Below are 20,427 nucleotides of genomic sequence, written 5' to 3'. Positions count from 1 at the left end.
GCGTGTGTGTGTGTGTGTGTGTGTGTGTGTGTGTGTGTGTGTGTGTGCGTGCATGCGCGTGTCACATTCACTAAAAAAGACAAGCAATCCCTAAATCCGGTGTGAGGATCTCTCCTTCTCCCACTCCCGATCGCGTCTGTCTCTATCACATTCATGGTGGCTCTTAAGCTTTTCTCCTCCATTTTAAAACACTGCTCTGCTCTCAGTATCTCTCTGTGTGTGTGTGTTGCCGCTGCAGATAAGAGTTCTGTGCTCAAAACCCTCCTCCTCCTCTGTCTCCAATTGGATCATTTCAATTCTCTGTGCTGATCCATTGTTGGGGTGCTCTAGGGGGTTTTATAGGCAAATGTTTCAGTCTGTGTGTGTGTGTGTGTGTGTGTGTGTGTGTGTGTGTGTGTGTGTCTGTGTGTGTGTGTTGGGGGGTCTGGGGGTGGTTGGACAGAGATGTTTGTTTTCTCACGACTCTTTTCATGCTGCAACAGAAGTGACTAGAGAATACCTCCCCCAACACACGCACACACACACACACACACACACACACACACACACACACACACACATACATACAAGCACACACATACAGACAGAGACGATCACACAAGCGCAAACCCACACAGACACCCACACAAAACACTGGTGTGTGTGTGTATGTGTGTGTGTGTGTGTGTGTGTGTGTGTGTGTGTGTGTGTGCATGTGCGCGTACGGCTAATGCAGTGTTTAAGTGGACGTGTTACCACCAGAGGGAGCATAAGCATTCAAGTAGAAAACAAGATGGCCCATGCCAGCAGAGAGAGAGAGAGAGACTGAGAGAGAGGGAGAGAGAGTGTGTGTGTGTGAGAGAGAGAGAGACTGAGAGAGACAGAGTGAGTGAGTGTGTGAGTGAGACAGAGAGAGAGAGAGAGAGTGTGTGAGTGAGAGACAGAGAGAGAGAGAGAGAGGGAGAAAGAGTGTGTGTGTGTGAGAGAGAGAAAAAGAGAGACTGAGAGAGAGTGTGTGTGTGTGTGAGAGAGAAAAAGAGAGACTGAGACAGAGTGTGTGTGTGTGTGAGAGAGAGTTGCGATGAGCACACGAGAGAAATGACAAAGTGGTGCGGCCCAGGTGCCCGAGCTAGCGCTCGCCACAACGAGTCGTTAGTCACACAGCACATACGTCATGACATGCTCGCGCACACACACACACACACACACACACACACATACATTTGGCACACATGCTAATGTACATGCCCACAGAATAGCTTGTTTGGACAGCTGGAGGGATGCTCTAATATTTTCTGTAGATTCAAGTTGCAAATAATGTGGATTAGCTCTCTAAATGAATCTGAAAATCTATTAAAACCAAATTGTAATCAGGAAGGCTTTAGAACTTTGAAATCCTCTAGGATCTCATTGGATTTTAGCACCAAATGTTACAAGCTGCAATATTTGTGTGTGTTTGTTGCTTTGTTTGGAAATGTCTGAAAACATTGCAGAAGCGTGTTTTATTTCTGGTAGTTTTTTTTTTTTTGACTGTCTGCTGTTACTGTAGGCGGTTGCATCACTGGCTATGTCCTCCCTTATGCATTCCTCTTTTTATGCACAGTCTCTCTCTCTCTCTCTCTTTCTCTCTCTCATTTGCAGAACTTTTTCCAGATCATCAGTAACCTCCTGGAGGAGGAGAACAGGGAGAAGTGGGAGGACGCTCAGCAGGTGAGAGCAGGAGCAGACGCCACAGACTGCTGAGGGGCCTCCTCTTTTCCAGGAGCTCCTCGCACACAATCCCCGGTGCCTGTCACTGCACAAATACGTGCGGCGAGTCTGGTAGTATATACAGTAGTATATTCAGTATTCAGCATCAGTCACGCCGCACGTATTGGTGCAGTGACAGGCACCATGGTTTGACACATTACATTGTAGAAAGGGGTGCAGACTTGGTGCTGTATAATGAGCAGTAGAATGTTTACAGTGTGACCCCTCCTTGTCGACGTATCGCAGTCGTCCGTTGGCGCAGACGCACAGCATCGGGCATCTGGGACTTGTCCGAGTGCGAGTGTGGAAGAGAAAGCACGTGTGCAGGAGCGGGCATGAACAGGTGCCACCTGCTCCTGGCAAATCAATAGCAATCAGCAGGCACTGGGGGAGTTTGGGTAATTGTCAGGTCAGGGGAGAGTCGGCCGTCCACTCCCCCGAGGACCTCAGTGTGATATTAAGCCAGGTACACCTACCACATGTGGGCCGAGGCTATTTTTTCTGGCCTTTCCCCCCCCACCAATCCCCCTTGTCTGGTTTTTATTTAAAGGGATGCAGTGAGCTCTCTGACCACATGGTGGCAGCAACACTGGCACACTGAAGGCTACGTCTGGTCACACACAGAGGCTCTCTGTCGTGACACAACTCATGAAGACATATATGCGCATTACAGAGAAGCGCCTAGAGAAAGAGCCTAATATTACGCTTATGCTTGAATGCAAATCCGAGGAAATATAGCAAATCCTACAATGCATTAACATTGTGTATAACCTAAGAACATATCCCCTTTTCCCCAGTTCTTAGTCATTCTTCTTCCACTCAAGCAGACACTAGTAATAGGGTTGTCAGTCAAAACGTAAGAGGCTTTGTGGCCCTTTAGTGAAATGTACTCAACAGTGTAGAGCTTTGAAAGAGGCATGGTAATGTTGGTCTGAGCGCACAGAGGACAAACAAAACAAAAAGTCCCCCCAAAAGAGGTTAGCTTACACTTAGCATTCAGTTTGTTGTACATGCTTTCTTTTGCCACTTTACTCTGGCATTTGGAGATAAGCTTCAGCATTTCTGACATCAGAACCATTGTGCTCCAGTAACATTGTTACATTAGAGTTGCATTAAATTAAGCATTGCATTCACAGGTTCACCATGCTAATTGTTATTTATACATTTAAAGTACCAATGTTCTGTTGTTGCTCAGTGTGTTACTATCCTGTTGCAATGGAGTCAAAGTGTAATAATTGTGTAATAACAATCTCTGAACAGAACTAATTCTCATTTCAGTTACATGAATTCATTGTACATTAAGTATGTTATTAGCCTGGCGGGCCATCCTATATCATTGAAATGTATAGTCTGGAATCGAATCATTCACCTGCTTAATCCAAGGGGCGGGCAGAGAATTGTCTTTCAAACTGCCTAGGCATGCTTTTGGCCAGCGCTACGACCATATCCGTATCCGGTCGGCAAAACGGCAAATACATCCTTCTTCGAAAGGAATGACTTAAGTGCATTGTGTTGCTCTACTTTCAAAGAAAAGCACAAGTCCAACTCCTCCAAAGTTGACCCCAACGCCGATTCAAACAACCGCTCTTCGTTAGCCATAGCCACCTTCCTTGTTGTTCACCGTCGCAGGATGTCGTTATCCTGTTAAGCCCGCCTTAAGACTCTCTAACGAAATAGAGCGCTGTGATTGGAGAACATCCACGGTGTTAAGCCAATAGAAATTCCTATGGTTCGATACTAGACGTACAGGCTGAGCAAATTAATTTGCCGCCGCTAGGGTGCGTCTAGATTTCTAGGCTAGTATGTTATAGTATATAGTATACATTCAGTGTGTCTACTCCCTACCCCATACTGTACTAAAATAAGTATTGGTATTGGCACTATTGGTATTGTATTGTTGTAAACAAAAACAATAGTATTTATTTTAGACATTCAATCTGTCTGCTCTCCCGTCTTTCATCTTGGTATTGTATTGTATAAGTAACATGATATTTTTTAGTTCACATTCAGTATTCATACACAGAATTAGCACAGGGCACATCATTTAGCCATCCCTGACTGTATGCTGTTTGTGTCATGTGCGTTATGGCTGTTGTATATGACTTTGCCAGCGGCTGGAGGTCGCGACCTCCCTGTCACACCTCTGCCTCCTTGTTTCCGAGGTGAGGATGTGAATTCACCCAGCTGCCAGTCTCCCTGTCGACTGGTCGGCCCTTTCCAATCACGTCCGCTTCCCAACCTGTCAAAGATAGCATCTCCCAACACATCTGATCATCAGGGGACATCTGCGTCATTGTCACCTCATCTGACAAAATACTGTCTTTGGAAAGGGCATCACCTGCCTCAGGACGCAGAGTGAATAGAAGAAAAAAAGAGTGATAGAGAGAGAAAATGAGAGAAAAGGAAATATGCCTATCGATGGGGTTTGCTGATACATGCTAAACAACCTCAAATGTAATAGCATGGTGTCTCAGTGTCGTTTTGCCGAGAGTCGTTTTGGGGCTCTTGTTTTTTGTCGGAGGAGGCTGTTGTTATTTGGTTTTCCTGTTCAGCCTGCTGCACACTGGTGCCAAAACAGCAGCACCAACACATTCTATTTATCGCCCTGACACACTGCTGCCACGACAAATGTCTTCACAATCTGTAATAAGCACTGGACAAAGATAGAGCCAACAAAGATAGAATTAAATCGCTCCTAATCACCATGGCCACAGCAAAAAGGGTTCAGTGCTGGTGTGCTGGGGTAGTGATTGAAAGCGATAGAAATGAAGTAATCGAACGTTGGAAGCGTAGGACACCGCACTCCTGTCAGCGTCGCTGTGCGGTGAGCTTAAAGAGAAGTCAAGCCTCTCTGTGTCTGAGGAGACTGCCAGTCTGGTTCATCAGTGTACTCACGTACATTCACTTCCTGTGAAGTCAAGGAAGGAGGGAGGGGTGCCAGGTCTTCAGTACCGAGCGTGGGGGGAAATGAACTACCCTGTAGTTTACCCCAAAGTAATGCAAATCACAGAAACAATACCTGCGTACAGCACCTCTGCATCCAATGAATTTAGACTTTGATTAGATTTTTCAAGGGAGCTTGACAGATGTGTGCAAAGTGCGCTGTCAGCGATGGGTATCGAGATGGAGACACATTTTCAGACATTATTAAGAACGTTTTTTTTTTCAATAATAATAATAAAAAAAAAAGCCCTGCATATTTTTCATGCCGTCTTCCGCCCTCTCTGCTGGGACTCTCCTGATACGGTTTCAAATTAAGAAAGTTATGAGCAAACTTTGGAGTGATGTTCATCTGTCCCTTGACTCGGAGAGTGAATGCACAGCATCTTATGAAATGCTGCAAGCAGTGTCTTCACCACTCCTCTCATCCATAAGTGTCTGTCAGGCGGAAGGATTAGGTATGTAATGAGTTATATATAAGATATTGCTTCTCACTTAGATCAAATGAGTTGCCCCAGCAACCCCCCCCCCCCACACACACACACACACAAACATACAGACAAAATGTTTGTTTTTCTCCCCCTCTTTCACACAACTTCTCCTCTTATCCCCTGCCTTTATCTCTGCCTTTATCTCTGCCTTTATCTCTCACTCTTATGCCTTCCTTAATTATTACTCTCTTCCTCACTCTGTCTTTCTGTCATTTCATCCCTCCAGAACCTTGCCCTCATCTCACTCTTTCTCTCTCTCTATCTCTCTCACCATCTTATTCCCATCATCGCCACCCTTTTCCTTCTCACCTTTTCCCTCTCTTTCTCTCCATATCTCCCTGTCGTCCACCCTCCATTTCCCCCCCATCTTTCCCTCTCTCCATCCATCTCACTCACCCTACAGTATCTCCCTTCCTCCATCTCTCTCTTTGTCTCTCTCTCTCTTTCTCTCTCTCTCACACACACACACACACACACTCACACACACACACATATACACACACACAAACAGACACACACACACACACACACACACACACACACACACACACACACACACACATATACACACACACACGCATACACACAGACACGCACACACACGCACACACACACACACACACACACACACACACACACACACACACACACACACACACACACACACACACACACACACACTCTGTTCCACACGTCTCTTTCTCTCTCCCTCTATCTCCATCACCTCCCTCCAGCCCACTAATCTTCATCTGCCTTTGGCTGCCATCTCCGTGACACTCTACTCTTCTTTCCTCTCCTCTTCTACCCTCCTCTCTCTCTCCTCTCCTCTCCCCCTATCCTCTTCTCTCATCTCCTTTCCTCTCATCTCCTCTCCTCTTCTATCCTCCTCTCTCTCTCTTCTCCTCTCCTTGTCTCCCCTCCTCTTCTATCCTCCTCTCTCTCCTTTCCTCTCATCTCTCCCCTCCTCTTCTATCCTCCTCTCTCTCCTCTCCTCTCCTTTCCTCTCATCTCTCCCCTACTCTTCTATCCTCCTCTCTCTTCTCTCCTTTCCTCTCATCACCTCTCCTCTGCTCTCCTTTTCTATCCTCTTCTCTCTCCTCTCCTCTCTTCTCCTCTCCTCTCCTCTCTTCTCCTCTCCTCTCCTTCCTCTCATCTCCTCTTCTCTTCTCTCTCCTCTTCTCTTCTCTCCTCCCCTCTTCTCTCTCCTCTCCTCTCCTCTGCTTGTGATGTTGGTCTAGTCCTGGTTGTTGCCATGGTGATAGATTGGAGGAGAGTGGCCCCTTGCACTGCGCGCCAGTCGGGCCGCAGGGGAGCTCGGCTGTCGTTCGGCTGCCGCCGCCACTGATGTGCTTTTGTCCTCTCCCAGCCACCCCCCCCCCCCCCCACACACACACACACACACATATCCCGATGGCACACCCTGTCTGTCTGCTGTCTGTCTGGAGCCTTTATCATCACTGCACAACCCCCCCACACACACACACCGCACACACACACACACACACACACACACACACACACTCATATCTTCTCGATGCCCTTTCTCCGTCCACCCACTACCCTCAGTGAGTCCGGCGTCTCAAGCTCAAGTGTGCTTTAATGCATGTGCCCTGCCTTGAGCAACATGCCCACACTTCCTCCAACGGCGAGTGTTAATTATATAATGTCGCTCGTCACACGCCATTCCCCATATGTGTGTGCGTGCATATGTCATTCATCTCGTGCGAGCCTTGTCATTTCCTATAAGAGGAGTCGCGTGCACACAGTAGATCCCTTAAGTTGTTGACTTTGTGTGGGCAGATATAGCAGCATATGCTTATTTTGCTAGCTGTGACAGCTGTAACTGTATGCACAATGGCTAGTCATAGTCTGCCGTAATGGTAGCGCACTAGCGTCGTGCTTCATTTAGCCCTGTCTTCGCTCGATCAGCACTCACCCGTGCTGTGTTCGGGGCGCCAGGCTGGTGGCAGTAATGGCTGTCGAGGAGATGGCGCCGACAGATAGCGAGCCAATCAGCCGAAGGTGAATCATTGGCTTAGCGGGTCGTGTTGCTATCGACTGGGAGGCGTCAGGTACGGTGACAGGCACGTCGTGCTGAGGAGAAGGACTGTCTGACCTGCGCTACTCCCGGTCCAGAGAGCCCTCAGCTGAATCTGCAGCGCTGGTGCTGACGGCTGGTCCCTGCGGACACACACACACAAAAAACAACACACACACACACACACACACACACACACACACACACACACACACACACACACACACACACAAAGGCAGACTCACAGACACACACACACACTCTTTATTGAGCTCTAATGAAAGAAAGAGTGATTCTGCATTTCTTCTGCATTAAAAGTGTTCTAGTTTTGTTTGTGTGGCTGCTGTTTTGTTTTGAAGGCTAAAGTGTTGCTCTGATGTTAAAATGCGTGATTAAGCCTAATGTGGGTGGCTGTGTTATAAGATGATAGGGTGTGAAAATGGTAGTAAACATTAAGAGAGATTCTCTCCCTTATTGTGTTAGCTTTTATGACACAGCCAGAAGAGTTTATGCAGTTCATAAGGATAAAAGAGTTTGGTTTCATATAAAAGTGCATTAGAGTAATAACTCAGGTAGCGTAGACTTGGTGGAAAATACAATCTCATATCCTTGAGTTATAACTTGAATATATCGCACATATTTAGATGTATGTCTGCTGTACACTCAGTTGTACACAACTAGCACAAAGACCATGAAAAGAAAATAGGCTTTAAAAACCTCTCAACACTTCACATCTCCTTCACTTTTGATCTTCTTTCTCCTTCCTGTTTCAGATCTACCCAGGGTCGGTGGAGTTAATGCAAGTCATCGAAGAGTTTATCCACATCGTTGGCCTGGGCATGAAAGACTTCCACAATGCCTACCTGATGACAGGGAACCTGGGTAAGCCATTCCGAAGTGTCATTCCGCGCAGCTCATCTCGATACCTCTTTAATTTGCCGCTGTTGCGTTGACACGGACGTGTAATCCGAGAGGCAGGGGCTGCTGACTTCCCCATGTCAATTTCCTTCAGCCATCAGTAATGCAGGATAAATGGAGCACGGTGTAGCCAGGGTCTGTGTGTGTGTGTGCGTGGGGGGGGGGGGGGGGGAAGGGGGGTGCAACTGTGAATCAATAATGTTAATTGAAATCAAGCACTCTCCACTTAATGTGCTAAATTCCTATGAAAGCTCCCTCGTCCAATATCAGTGATGTGAATGACTGTGGAAAAGAGGGAGACTAATGTCTCCATTTTCACACACAGGTTCACCAAGCAGCCATGAGTCACTTGTGTGTTCAACTCCTTATTTGTATACCTTTGTACAGTTTGAATCAAGTTGAGCATTAAACTGCTAATTGGTTAGTTGGTTTTGGAAAGGAAGGGATTGTCAGCAGACTACCTTTTTCATTTGGTTAATACCACAGCTTGTTTCAGCAGCTATTCCCTCTGTCAGTAGAAGCACTGAATTTTTTATGTTTACTGCGAAGACAGTGGCACTCTACAGGGAAAAACAACAACAGCAACAACAACAAGAAAGAACCATTAAAGTGTTCTTAAGGCCTCCCTTCTGTGTGCCTGTCAGAAATGATGTGTCCTTTCCTACATCAACCGAAATGTATAAAGTAACAGAACAACAATAACGGCACTCAACTCATCCAGCCATTTTGTCCTGAGGGAAATAGGATATATGTTTGCATACCTTTTTATTCCTCTCATTCTATTTATCTATTTTTATCTATTTATTCCTCGAGGTAAAATGCATTCAGGGAAGACTTAATGTACATACTGTATGCAAATATGTAACTGCTGGAAGACTGTTCTTTCGCAGAGAGAGTTGTTGTAGTGTAGAGCATAGCCGGGAGATACAGCATGACACACTGGAGGTCATTGTGGAAAGGCTTCCTCATCATATGCCCCTCCCTCCAACCCTGACTTCCTCTCCAAGTCACCACCCTTTACTGTCAGGTTCACTTATCTGTAGGCTCCCATCAGACACAAAGGCTTCACCGCACTGGCAGAGCCACCGCTGTTCATTTCTTCTCCAGCCCTGTGGCACCACACACAGCTAGCATGGCACGGGAGCACACACACACACACACACACACACACACACACACTGAACTAGATGAAGACGTCCTGATTGTCCGTGTTGCATTACTTAGCGAGCTAAGCATGCTTTTAATGTAGATCGCCTCAATTATTTACACTCTTGAACCGTCCCCTGGGGGAATCTTTAACAGAGGCTACGCTAGGCTAGGCTACGCGAGGCTATCTCCAGCTTCTCATATTTCTGCGCACACCTCCATGCCCTCCTGGACGTTTCTGGCTTGTTACACATGACCCACTTTTCACAGACACCAATATGTCATCTGTAGTTTAAGAAAGAGAGAGAATTTGTGTGCGAGTGTGTGTGTGTGTGTGTGTGTGTGTGTGTGTGTGTGTGTGTGTATAAGAGAGAGAGGGAAAGAGAGGGAGAAAGAATTTTGTAGGGAAAACCTCATGAGGTAGGCTACCTTAAAGAGGAATAAGAAAAAAAATGTTTAGTTTTATTTACTTTCTGGTGTCCTTCAGTTTATATGTACATACTAGATTGTGATTCACAAACAGAATGAATGTTTAATTCGACAAAGCTTCTGAATATTTTATGGCTCATTTTCAGTTCACTCATAGACCTCTCCTGAATAAGTCCCGCCTCATTAACTTCCGTATCCATCCAACTTCCGGTCGTCAAATGTCTATGGGAAATAACATGGCGTTTCGAAAGATCGTACCTGTCAAACCCTGTAGGTGACAAAGTAGAAAAAGCTGGTGAGCCGATTGGCCTACACACTTCTGCCATCTAGTTTCCACTGGATTTTTTGATTGTCGGTGCCGTTTACGTAGTAAACGATTATTAATGCTAACCGGGAGCTAGTTCCGATGTATGCGGGTGGAGGAGGGCGTTAGATCTTGCTCACAACCAACCAGTCACAACCTAACGTGATGGTCATTTTCACGTGTGATTCATGTGTGGTTTCAGTGGTCTATAAATGTAAATGCAAGGTTCAGCTTCTTTTCAACATGACTTAAAGGGACACCAGGCAAGCCTGATGCTTTTTCTCTACGAAACTCCCCCCTTGCTCGGTCTGAAGCTCTTTTCCTTTTCTTTGCGTCTTCCGTCAAGGGTTTTCGCTGCTTCTTCGCCGGCTCTGCCATTATACACACGTTTGCAACAATCTCTAGCGTTTCGTTAGCCTGCCTCTGTGCTGTAAACTGATCCTGCTTCGGTCAGCGGGTAGGATACACCGAACTTGCAAGTGGGATATTCTTCCTACAGGCAGTAGGGGCGGGCGAGAGAGCCTTCATTCGCCCCGTAATGAGTCATTTAACCATATACCGACTTACGAAGATGATTAATTAACACGAAAATGTTGCCTGGTGTCCCTTTAACTTTGGTTTGACTGTGCGAGTTTGTTGGCTGTTAAGAAATTGCCGACGAAGACACTAAAGACATGACGAGATGAGATTTCTTTTCACGAATAACAGATAATGATAAGCAGACTAGTCGATAGCTTTATTTTGCATGACCTTGATCAGAACAGTAACGTTTTCAGAATGTATTAACAACCTATCAAACATGACGATTTCACGCAGGGTTAGTGCCACCTCCGTAGACAGGCTCTGGTGTCACGAACTCCATTTCGGTGAAGACAAACTATGAAACATTGCCGTTGCTATGCAACCTTGACTAGGGGAGTCGCAGCGTCTGAAGCGTGCGTTAGCTTAGTGCTTCTTACTGATATATTTCTACTATAGTGTGTAGGCCAATCGGCCCACCATTTTTTTCTACTTCGCCGCCTACAGATGTTTTACTGGTATGATATTTCGAAACGCCATGTTATTTCCCATAGACATTCGACGCCCGGAAGTTGGTTGGATACGGAAGTTACGGAGGCGGGACTTATTCTGGAGAGATCTATTGGGAGTTGATAGGGTTCATTTTACCTTTTGTGAGCAACATTCCATATTTCCTCATAATTGTTTTTTTCCCTAAACCAGTAATTAGACTGAAGAGACCATTTAGTTTAATAGGGATCTGGGTGTGCATATCTGTGTGAGAATGCTAACGATTAATTGCAAACATTATTCTGTCTTAAAATGGTTTGTTTTGTCTGGAGGGGAAATATGGCACCAGTGATATTTGTGCACCTCATATTTCTCCTCTCCAGCCATAGTGTTGCCCCTGGGATGGCACTATGCTACAGTTAGAGTTGTATAGGCCTAATTACTGAATCATCCTTGTCCTTGGCTCGTGGGGAAGTAAGTAGCCTTTTACTTCTCTCCATGACTTTGGGACTGCAAGGTAAAGACAGAAATACTCCTCTGTGTCAGTCTGTGGCCTCAAAGTACAACCTCGAGAATTTTTTTTTGAATACACATTAAATTGCTTATTGTCAAAATATGCCAGCTCTCATTTATCATTGGGCTGTTGTCCTTGGAAAAGAATTAAATCGAATTAAATAGCAGCATTAAATAGCAGTTTGATTGGTGACTTTCTATATGTGGCAGAGTGCTTTCCAGGACTATCTTTTATCATCTCCCGAGGTAGCCAACCCTGAAAGTGCTTCCTTATTGTGTTTATAACAGTATATGGTGTGTGAGATTGCTACTGTGTCACCCCGGACAGGGCAGCAGTGCTTTTTAGATGAAATTGTCCATGGGAAGAGAGGGTAGCACAGCTTTGAAGGTGGAGGCTCCATAACCTAACAAAAACACAGTGAAAATCGAGGGACAACATAACTAATAGAGAGCAAGGATGCTCACACACTAACAGCCGTGCATGTCCTGTTTTAGTGGAGGGTAGCTCTTAAAAATGAACCATTTCAGGGATCTTCTGAATAATGTGTGCTTTTTGCATGCTGTAATTCTCCTCCCACCCACAAACCTGTGCTGTGCTGGTGTAACTCAAAGACTTTTCAAAACCCCTTTAGCAAAACCCTACTGTTCCCTTCCTTCCACAAAAAGGGAATTGATTAACAAATCGTTTATTTATTTATTAAATCTTCAAACACGGTCGCGTGCAGGCCTCAGAGCAGTATTTCAAACTCAAAGCCCCAGACAGGCCCCAGAGGTTGGGCTCACATTGAAATACGGAACAAATCTGAAATCTCCAGTCTCGGGAGAGATCCCCTCCATTTTTCACTGAAGACACCCTCGCTGTTGTCTCCCCCCCCCTAGCAGCTTAAAGGCAATTCCCCTCTGTCTCTCCTGGGCTGTGGCGCAGATGACAACAAAATAAGAAATAAAGCTCCCACTATTGATTCCCAGCCCCGTATAGGGCATGCCCATATTGACATCATATTCATTTGAGTAAATAACCTGCGGCTTAGTTATTGTCTGCTCTCTCTGATTAAAAGTATAGAGGAATGGAGCGAGCAAGGGAGAATAAAGAAAGAAAGGAAGGAAGGAAGGAAGAAAGAAAGAAAGAAAATGCAGTGCCAGTGTTGTGGCGGTGGCCAAGAGGAAATCATGTGGCCAAATAAGATATTGCTGTATCATTTCCAGTTGAATTTATGGCCCCTGCCTCGACAGTGCGATAAATACTCTCGCTCGCTTGTCACCGCTGGCTGCGCTCGCTGTCCTTCCACTTTTTTAAGCCGTGTAACCTTGAGTGGCGAACATGCGACTCCCTCTGCTCTTTTCTCCGATCGAGTCACCCTCCACACGGAGCTCCACAGCTTACTTACGGAAGGGGCGAGCATTTGAACCAAACGAGGAGGGACATTCTAAACGCGATAGCCAGCCAAACAACGAATGCCACACACTCTGTGTCTGACATCGTCTGATCTATGAGTTGACATGACAAGCTTCGGCTCAGTAATGTCTTTTGCAAAAGTTTAGGGGAGAGTTATGTGTTCAGTATGTTTTTGGAAATGCTATTTGCATCAGATGCGATATGGTCGGGGGGGGAAAAAAACCTCTGGCCCCTGTCTGAACTACTGCAACATTTTCTGAAATGTGAGTCATCCATTTCTGCACTGCGGTGCACCATCTTAGCCAATCAAAGTGCTTTCAGGAATATGAAACACTATATAATTGGTTCACACTCCTCACAACTCTCTGTATCAGTATACTTATCAAGGCGCTAGAAGGTACAGCTAAATTACTCATTTATGCATGTTAGCAAGCGGTGTCCATTTAGTAAAGGAAGGAGCAAAGAGTATTCTTTTATTTTATTTTTTAAGAAATGGTTCTCAGATCTCTTTGGGTTTCGCTGCAAGTCAGATGTGGGTAAAGTGCTGGAAGAATTGTTAAAATTGCATGTGAATGTCTGGTACACTAAGGGCGTCGGTGTTGAAGTGCTAGAGGTCAACAAGCGTCTGATCCCTCCTCATTTTTCAGCATTAGCATCACAGCCTTCTCTGACCTGAGACCTGTGGCTTGCTCAGAGATGGGACTCGCTGTGCTACAACTGAATCTGAACCACGCCATCTTGCTGACAGACACAGAGAAGGATGGAGAAGGATGAAAAGATTGTTAGTTCTGGTTCCACTTGGATTCCTCTCCTGTCTCTCTGGTCTGCTCGCAAGGTCACCCTCCTCCTATGATGCGTATTGATCTTTGGAAGCTCAGCTGTCAGAAGCCTTCCCACTGCTTTCTCAGCCTTTCCGTAATCTGGCTTGTTCTGGTATATGCAAGAGAAACGGATAACGAACGCAGAGGTGTCCACCTGTATGAAAACACTGGACGAGCCAGAGAGCTCTACGAGGTGAAACTGGGCACCTGCCAGCCACTCATTTCCACATTTGGGCATTATAATCCAGATCATTTTCCCACTGTGGCACACTGTTTTACTCATTGCTAGTGGTCATCACAGGCCATGTTTGTGGAGGTGTTGTGCTCTCCACTCTTCTCTGCCGTTCTCCACCTGAGCTGCAGGGGGCTAGGCTGTCAAAGGTGACTCACCTGGCTCTAGTGTGATGAGCTGTCATGAGCCAGGGATAGTCACCCCCTAAAGCCTCTTACTGCATGGCTTGAATTGATTTCCTACAGCAGCCTTGGGCTCTGCTCATTACTATTCACAGTGATGCCGGACATCTTTCTTTCAAAGCAAGGGATCGGGATCGGGGGCTGTTGGTTGTTGGTGGTCATTCACGGTGCATTTTCAAGCGTGTTGTTCTCTTAGATATTGGTGAAATCATCAAATAATGATTTTAAAGGTTTGCTCATGTTGCTTTGAGAGCCACATGTGTGCATGCGCACATACACGCGCACACACACACACACACACACACACACACACACACATACACACACACACACACACACACACACACACATAAACAGACACGCACACACACACACACACACACACACACACACACACATGAACACATATACACATACACATACACACAAACACACACATACATATGGAAAGTGAAAGACAGACTGGAAAATATTCACATTATTTGCGGTGCCTTGGTAAGGGTGTTTTGAGTGATGTTTTGAGTCCTGTTTCCCCATTGTGTCTTGAAAGGACCTCTTCCTCCATTATCCTGACCTCCTGCAGTTTCACACAATATGCCCTGAGAGTGCATGGCTTCTTCTCCCTGCATGCATACACACACACACACACACACACACACACACACACACACACACACACACACACACACACACACACATATATCACACACACACACACACACACACACACACGATTATGGAAGCGTAAACACATACTGTTATGGACACACACACTGTGAAACACACACACACACACACACACACACACACACATACACAAATACTCCACAGACTCCACACTCTCCCATCCCTGTGGTTTCACACAATATGCCCTGTGACTAATGCTCTTCCCCAGCCTGGAGGAGAGAACATCTGCCGCTGTGGAGCTCCATTGCCACAGCCTCCCGAGTCTCAACTTCTCTGTGATTCCATGCCCGCTGTTGGATCATCCCCACTTAAGCCCTCGGCAACACACACACACACACACACACACACACGCACACACACACACACACACACACACACACACACACACACACACACACACACACACACACACACACATGCAGATATATGCATACAGAAATACACAAACCCACACGCACAAATTGTTAAAGGAACACGCCACCCAAAATCAGTAGTGATATATGTTCTTACCGTAACTTTCATGAGTTGAGTCGTACCTCTCCCGCGTCGGTAGGTGCACTCAAACGCTCTGTCGCGCGGCGTGAATGTGTTAGCATGTTGCTATGCTAGCGGGCTCTGCCGTGGCCGTAGAGAGAGGCACATAGCAGTATTCAAACACCTCCACGTTTTACCTACTTAAATACAGTTGCACGAGTAGTTGATGAAAAATGTTAGGGCACACAACATGAAACGTGACGATTTTCCAAGCGAATAAACATGAGAACTACAATGTGTGGCGCAATAGCACTTGGGAGTACTTCGACCTAGCGTGGTAATATTATTAACGCCTAATTGTAGATCCTATCCACCACAGAGTTTAGAATCCATGCTGGATCGACCCTCAGCCTCTCCCTCCCCTCTGAGCGAGAGAGGCACACACACTAGAGATGCGCTGATGGGCTATTATTTCAACCATAACTGCATAGCAAAACTTATCATCCATCAGCCATCCATCAGCACCAAAGTTTGTTGACCAATTTTCAAAACTGCACCTGCCCACCATCCGCTGGTTGTTTTAATGTAGGCTATATGGGTGATGCAGCGCTGCTGACGTGAGGCTAGAAAGCCCTTGCCTGTTCTAGAAAGACTGATCTAATGCAGCAAATATATTAAAAGGCAAAAGTCGTACATTGGCTAGGCCTATCCCCAGAATATCAGCAGCAAACTCAGTCTCTGTCGCGCAAAACAGTCTCCAAATAAAACGCACATCGGCCTGTTGCCTATTCTGCCAGCTTGTGACAATATATCGTCCAAAATGCTTGATTGCATTGCATTCTCCACATTTTTAGCTACATTTTCATGTACCACATCAGCATTTTTGTTCAGTAAATCTTTTGTAAATTGCTTTACAATTACCGTCAGGCCCTTGTCAGCAGACTTCGGCTTGCCTCTTGCCATATTCACTCCTTGTCTTCCGATGTCATTTCTGAGTCATCTACAGATGTTCACCTCCCTAAATAGAACCAACTTCAACCTGTGTTATATCCTAGATGAGACTGCCTGGGTTATTTTGTTTAGATATTAGCCTATATATAAAACACATAATTATAGCCTACCATTCAGGGAATAGGCATTTAAAAGAGAGACAGAGAGTGATATGACTAAGAAATGACATCGGGCGATGGCAGTGCGAGATGTTCAGAACGTAAGAGCTAAAACTTCTACAAACTCACTAACATCCACAGCGGAAAAAGAAGGTAAGAAAAATAGTCGGAAAACTTAGATGTGTAAGGCAAGCAAGCAAGTTTGGCGGTTGTTACTAAAAATGTGAACATGCACGTTGCATTGTTGTGCGGTGGACTTTCAGAATGAATGGAGTCGGAGTTTCTTTAATATCGAGGCGTCATATTTGTATATCCGATGGCCTGCTATAAAATGAATTGCGATGTCTGTCTGAAAAAGACGCGCTCGTGCAGTCAAAATGAATGGGAGTCTTCAGAACAGGCTTGTCAGTCAACCTGACATAACAGTGTGTAAAGTAGCCTATAATGTGAATGACTTGTTATTTTATCAAGGATTTCTTTCTTTTTGCAAAAAATAAAGTACAATAGGCATTAATTAGTAGGCCAGGAGCATGCTGAAATTATGTGGCAAATTGCGTTTTTTATTACAATGATAAAATTGTAAAAGGACGTGACCGAAGCTGAGGCAAGCCAGGCGATAGGCCTATAGGCCCGACGGTAATTGTAAAGCAATTTACAAAAGATTCACTGAACAAAAATGCTGATACATGAAAATGTAGCTAAAAATGTGGAGAATGCAATGCAATCAAGCATTTTGGACGATATATTGTCACAAGCTGGCAGAATAGGCAACAGGCCGATGTGCGTTTTATTTGGAGACTGTTTTGCGCGACAGAGACTGAGTTTGCTGCTGATATTCTGGGGATAGGCCTAGCCAATGTACGACTTTTGCCTTTTAATATATTTGCTGCATTAGATCAGTCTTTCTAAAACAGGCAAGGGCTTTCTAGCCTCACGTCAGCAGCGCTGCATCACCCATATAGCCTACATTAAAACAACCAGCGGATGGTGGGCAGGTGCAGTTTTGAAAATTGGTCAACAAACTTTGGTGCTGATGGATGGCTGATGGATGATAAGTTTTGCTATGCAGTTATGGTTGAAATAATAGCCCATCAGCGCATCTCTAGTGTGTGTGCCTCTCTTGCTCAGAGGGGAGGGAGAGGCTGAGGGTCGATCCAGCATGGATTCTAAACTCTGTGGTGGATAGGATCTACAATTAGGCGTTAATAATATTACCACGCTAGGTCGAAGTACTCCCAAGTGCTATTGCGCCACACATTGTAGTTCTCATGTTTATTCGCTTGGAAAATCGTCACGTTTCATGTTGTGTGCCCTAACATTTTTCATCAACTACTCGTGCAACTGTATTTAAGTAGGTAAAACGTGGAGGTGTTTGAATACTGCTATGTGCCTCTCTCTACGGCCACGGCAGAGCCCGCTAGCATAGCAACATGCTAACACATTCGCGCCGCGCGACAGAGCGTTTGAGTGCACCTACCGACGCGGGAGAGGTACGACTCAACATGTGAAAGTTACGGTAAGAACATATATCACTACTGATTTTGGGTGGCGTGTTCCTTTAAACACACAAACACACACACAGCACTCTCTCTCTCTCTCTCTCTCTCTCTCTCTCTCTCTCTCTCTCACACACACACACACACACACACACACACACACACACACACGCATACACACACACACACGCATACATACACACACACACACACACACACACACACACACACACACATACACACATGCAGATATATGCATACAAAAATACACAAACCCACACGCACAAATACACACACAGCACTCTCTCTCTCTCTCTCTCTCTCTCTCTCACACACACACACACACACACACACACACACACACATACACATACAAACAACACAGTTCTTCATTCACGTGACCAAGCCCCCCTCTTTTTTTCTCTCTCTCTTGCTCTGTCTGTCTCTCTCTCTCTCTGTGGAGCCTTGCCAGTATCCAAACAACATTAGTGGCAGAGCAGAGAAGAATAGCCCGGTGCATTAATGCCAAGTGCACATACTGCATCTGTAGGCCCTTAATTCTGCACTGTGGAGGAGGCAGCTGGCACACGGCTGGAGGACGGAGGCAGTTCTCCACAGAGCCCCTGGAGCCCTACTCCCATTCCTTTGCCTCCCGCTCCCCCTCCTCTCCTCTCCTCTCCTCTCCTCTCCTCTCCTCTCCTCTCCTCTCCTCTCCTCTCCTCTTCTGCTAATGGAGGTGTTCCACCATCGATCTGGGTGTCCAAGATCATGTCATCAACCTGAGAGCCAGGGGAAGCATCTAGCCTGGCTCAGAGGCGTGCCCAGGAGTCTCACATGACATGCCACCCAATGATTACATAGATTACAACCTTACGGGGGCCATAGAGAATGAGAAAAGCAATCTTTCAATTTTCTCTCTCTCTCTGTCTCTCTTTCTCTCTCTCTGTTGTTTTGCTTCCTTGCTCTCCTAGCATTGGGTTTGCATCCATGTGTAAAAGCCCCTTCAAAGCCATCCAAATGCGTTGTAAAAGAGAGGGCTTACTGTCATTCTTAAACCTGTCGTTCCACAGGTTCATACCAGCAAAAAGAGCTGGTGTCTGTCAATTACCAGAGCCGGAGAGAGAGAGAGAGAGAGAGAGAGAGAGAGAAAGTGAGAGAAAGTGAGAGAAAGAGAGAGGTTTCTTAAGAAGATCATTTCTCCGGGAATGCCAGCATAAAGTGGAGCGCTCGCTGTCATTTAGACGGGGGTGGAGGTGTTAGCGTCTAATCTGCCACCTCCATTGAAATCAATTAATTCCCTTCTCTCCAACTGAAAAGAAATACTGTAGGTGGATGAGAACATGTCTCTGCTGCTCCAGCCATTATCAGAGAGGTCGTGTTTATCCCGCTGTTAGCGTTAGCGGTTGCTACTCAGTCTGTGTGAAGGAGGAAGAGGAGGAGGTGGAGGAGGCGACATGATGGCATCTCTTGTGGCAGAACTCTGGACAGAGTCGCAGCTGTCGCCTCCTTGGTGAAGTTCACACCGCCCAGCGTTGGTAAAGGCAGCCAGAACAACACATTGGATCAGATGCCCTTCCGACTGAGCCTAGTTAGCGGATGAGTGGAAAGGGACTGACTTTTTTTAATTCCAAAATGGGGTGTTTCATTAAAACGCTCCCTGTTGAGCACACAGATTTTTGTCTGGCAGGTTTCTAATTGCACAGTGTTATTTCAGATAGATCTGGAGCCTCTTGTTATCTCCTAGAACAGAAGGATATGTGTCATTTTAGCAATTTATCAGGTCCTATGAAATCATTTTTCATTTGAATTTTACCCAAACTTCAGCATAGTGATGCACTTTCTCTAACCTTCACACTTGCATGTTTTCATATCTCTCCATGGTCCTATCCTGGGATGTGAATACGTTTGGAGATGCCTGACGCTTGTGTTCTGTGAAATTGACATTGAAAAATAAGTAGTTTACTTGACATGCTGACCCCATGGGATATCATGCTTTGTGCAAGCAGCTTACACACACACACACACACACACACACACACACACACACACACACACACACACAGTGACTCGTAAACAACTAAAAGGTTGCTGTGTGGGGCCACAGACCTGTCTCAGAGGAATAGAGGTGTTAGCCTGTTTTGACTGGTTTCTTGTGAGACGAAATGGGTGATATCCTAGCTGTGGCTGCATGTGTTGCTGCCACGTCATGCACAGATGCCTCGTGCTGAGGCTATGAAACTACCCAAGGTGTGTAGCAGACATACGGGAGACAGCCCTGAGAGGTAGAGGACTCATAACAGCCTGTATGACTGATACAAATCAGAGAGGATTCTGACAGCAGGGATTAATGTCAGCCGTCAATGATTGGGTTATGTAATGCCGACACCTCGGCTGGAGGGTTTATTGAACATCTCACATGTACTGTATCCTGGGGCGTCAGTGCTGCTCCTGAAGCGACGGAGCTATCGAATTTATCACACTTCACAAACTGTCAACTTCAAAAACAACTAACTAA

At 45.8% G+C, this 20,427-nt stretch overlaps 1 protein-coding gene across 1 annotated transcript in view; it reads left to right on the top strand.

The window, feature by feature from the left end:
* adgrb3 (adhesion G protein-coupled receptor B3) overlaps window positions 1-20,427 on the top strand; it is a 147,198-nt gene that overhangs the window by 78,506 nt on the left and 48,265 nt on the right. The window contains exons 10-11 of the mRNA XM_076286523.1: window positions 1,621-1,689; window positions 7,971-8,079. Of these exons, the coding sequence (XP_076142638.1) occupies window positions 1,621-1,689; window positions 7,971-8,079 (178 nt within the window). The remainder of the gene's footprint in view (window positions 1-1,620; window positions 1,690-7,970; window positions 8,080-20,427) is intronic.

Source organism: Alosa pseudoharengus, unplaced genomic scaffold, assembly GCF_046254945.1.
Source record: "Alosa pseudoharengus isolate Yale_2024_CS ecotype anadromous, Long Island Sound unplaced genomic scaffold, YU_APseudo_1.1 YU_APseudo_1.1_scf_15, whole genome shotgun sequence".
In the NCBI taxonomy this organism is placed as follows: domain Eukaryota; kingdom Metazoa; phylum Chordata; class Actinopteri; order Clupeiformes; family Clupeidae; genus Alosa; species Alosa pseudoharengus.
The sequence above is the reverse complement of the archived record's forward strand: the minus strand, read 5'-3'. Positions and strand labels throughout refer to the sequence as shown.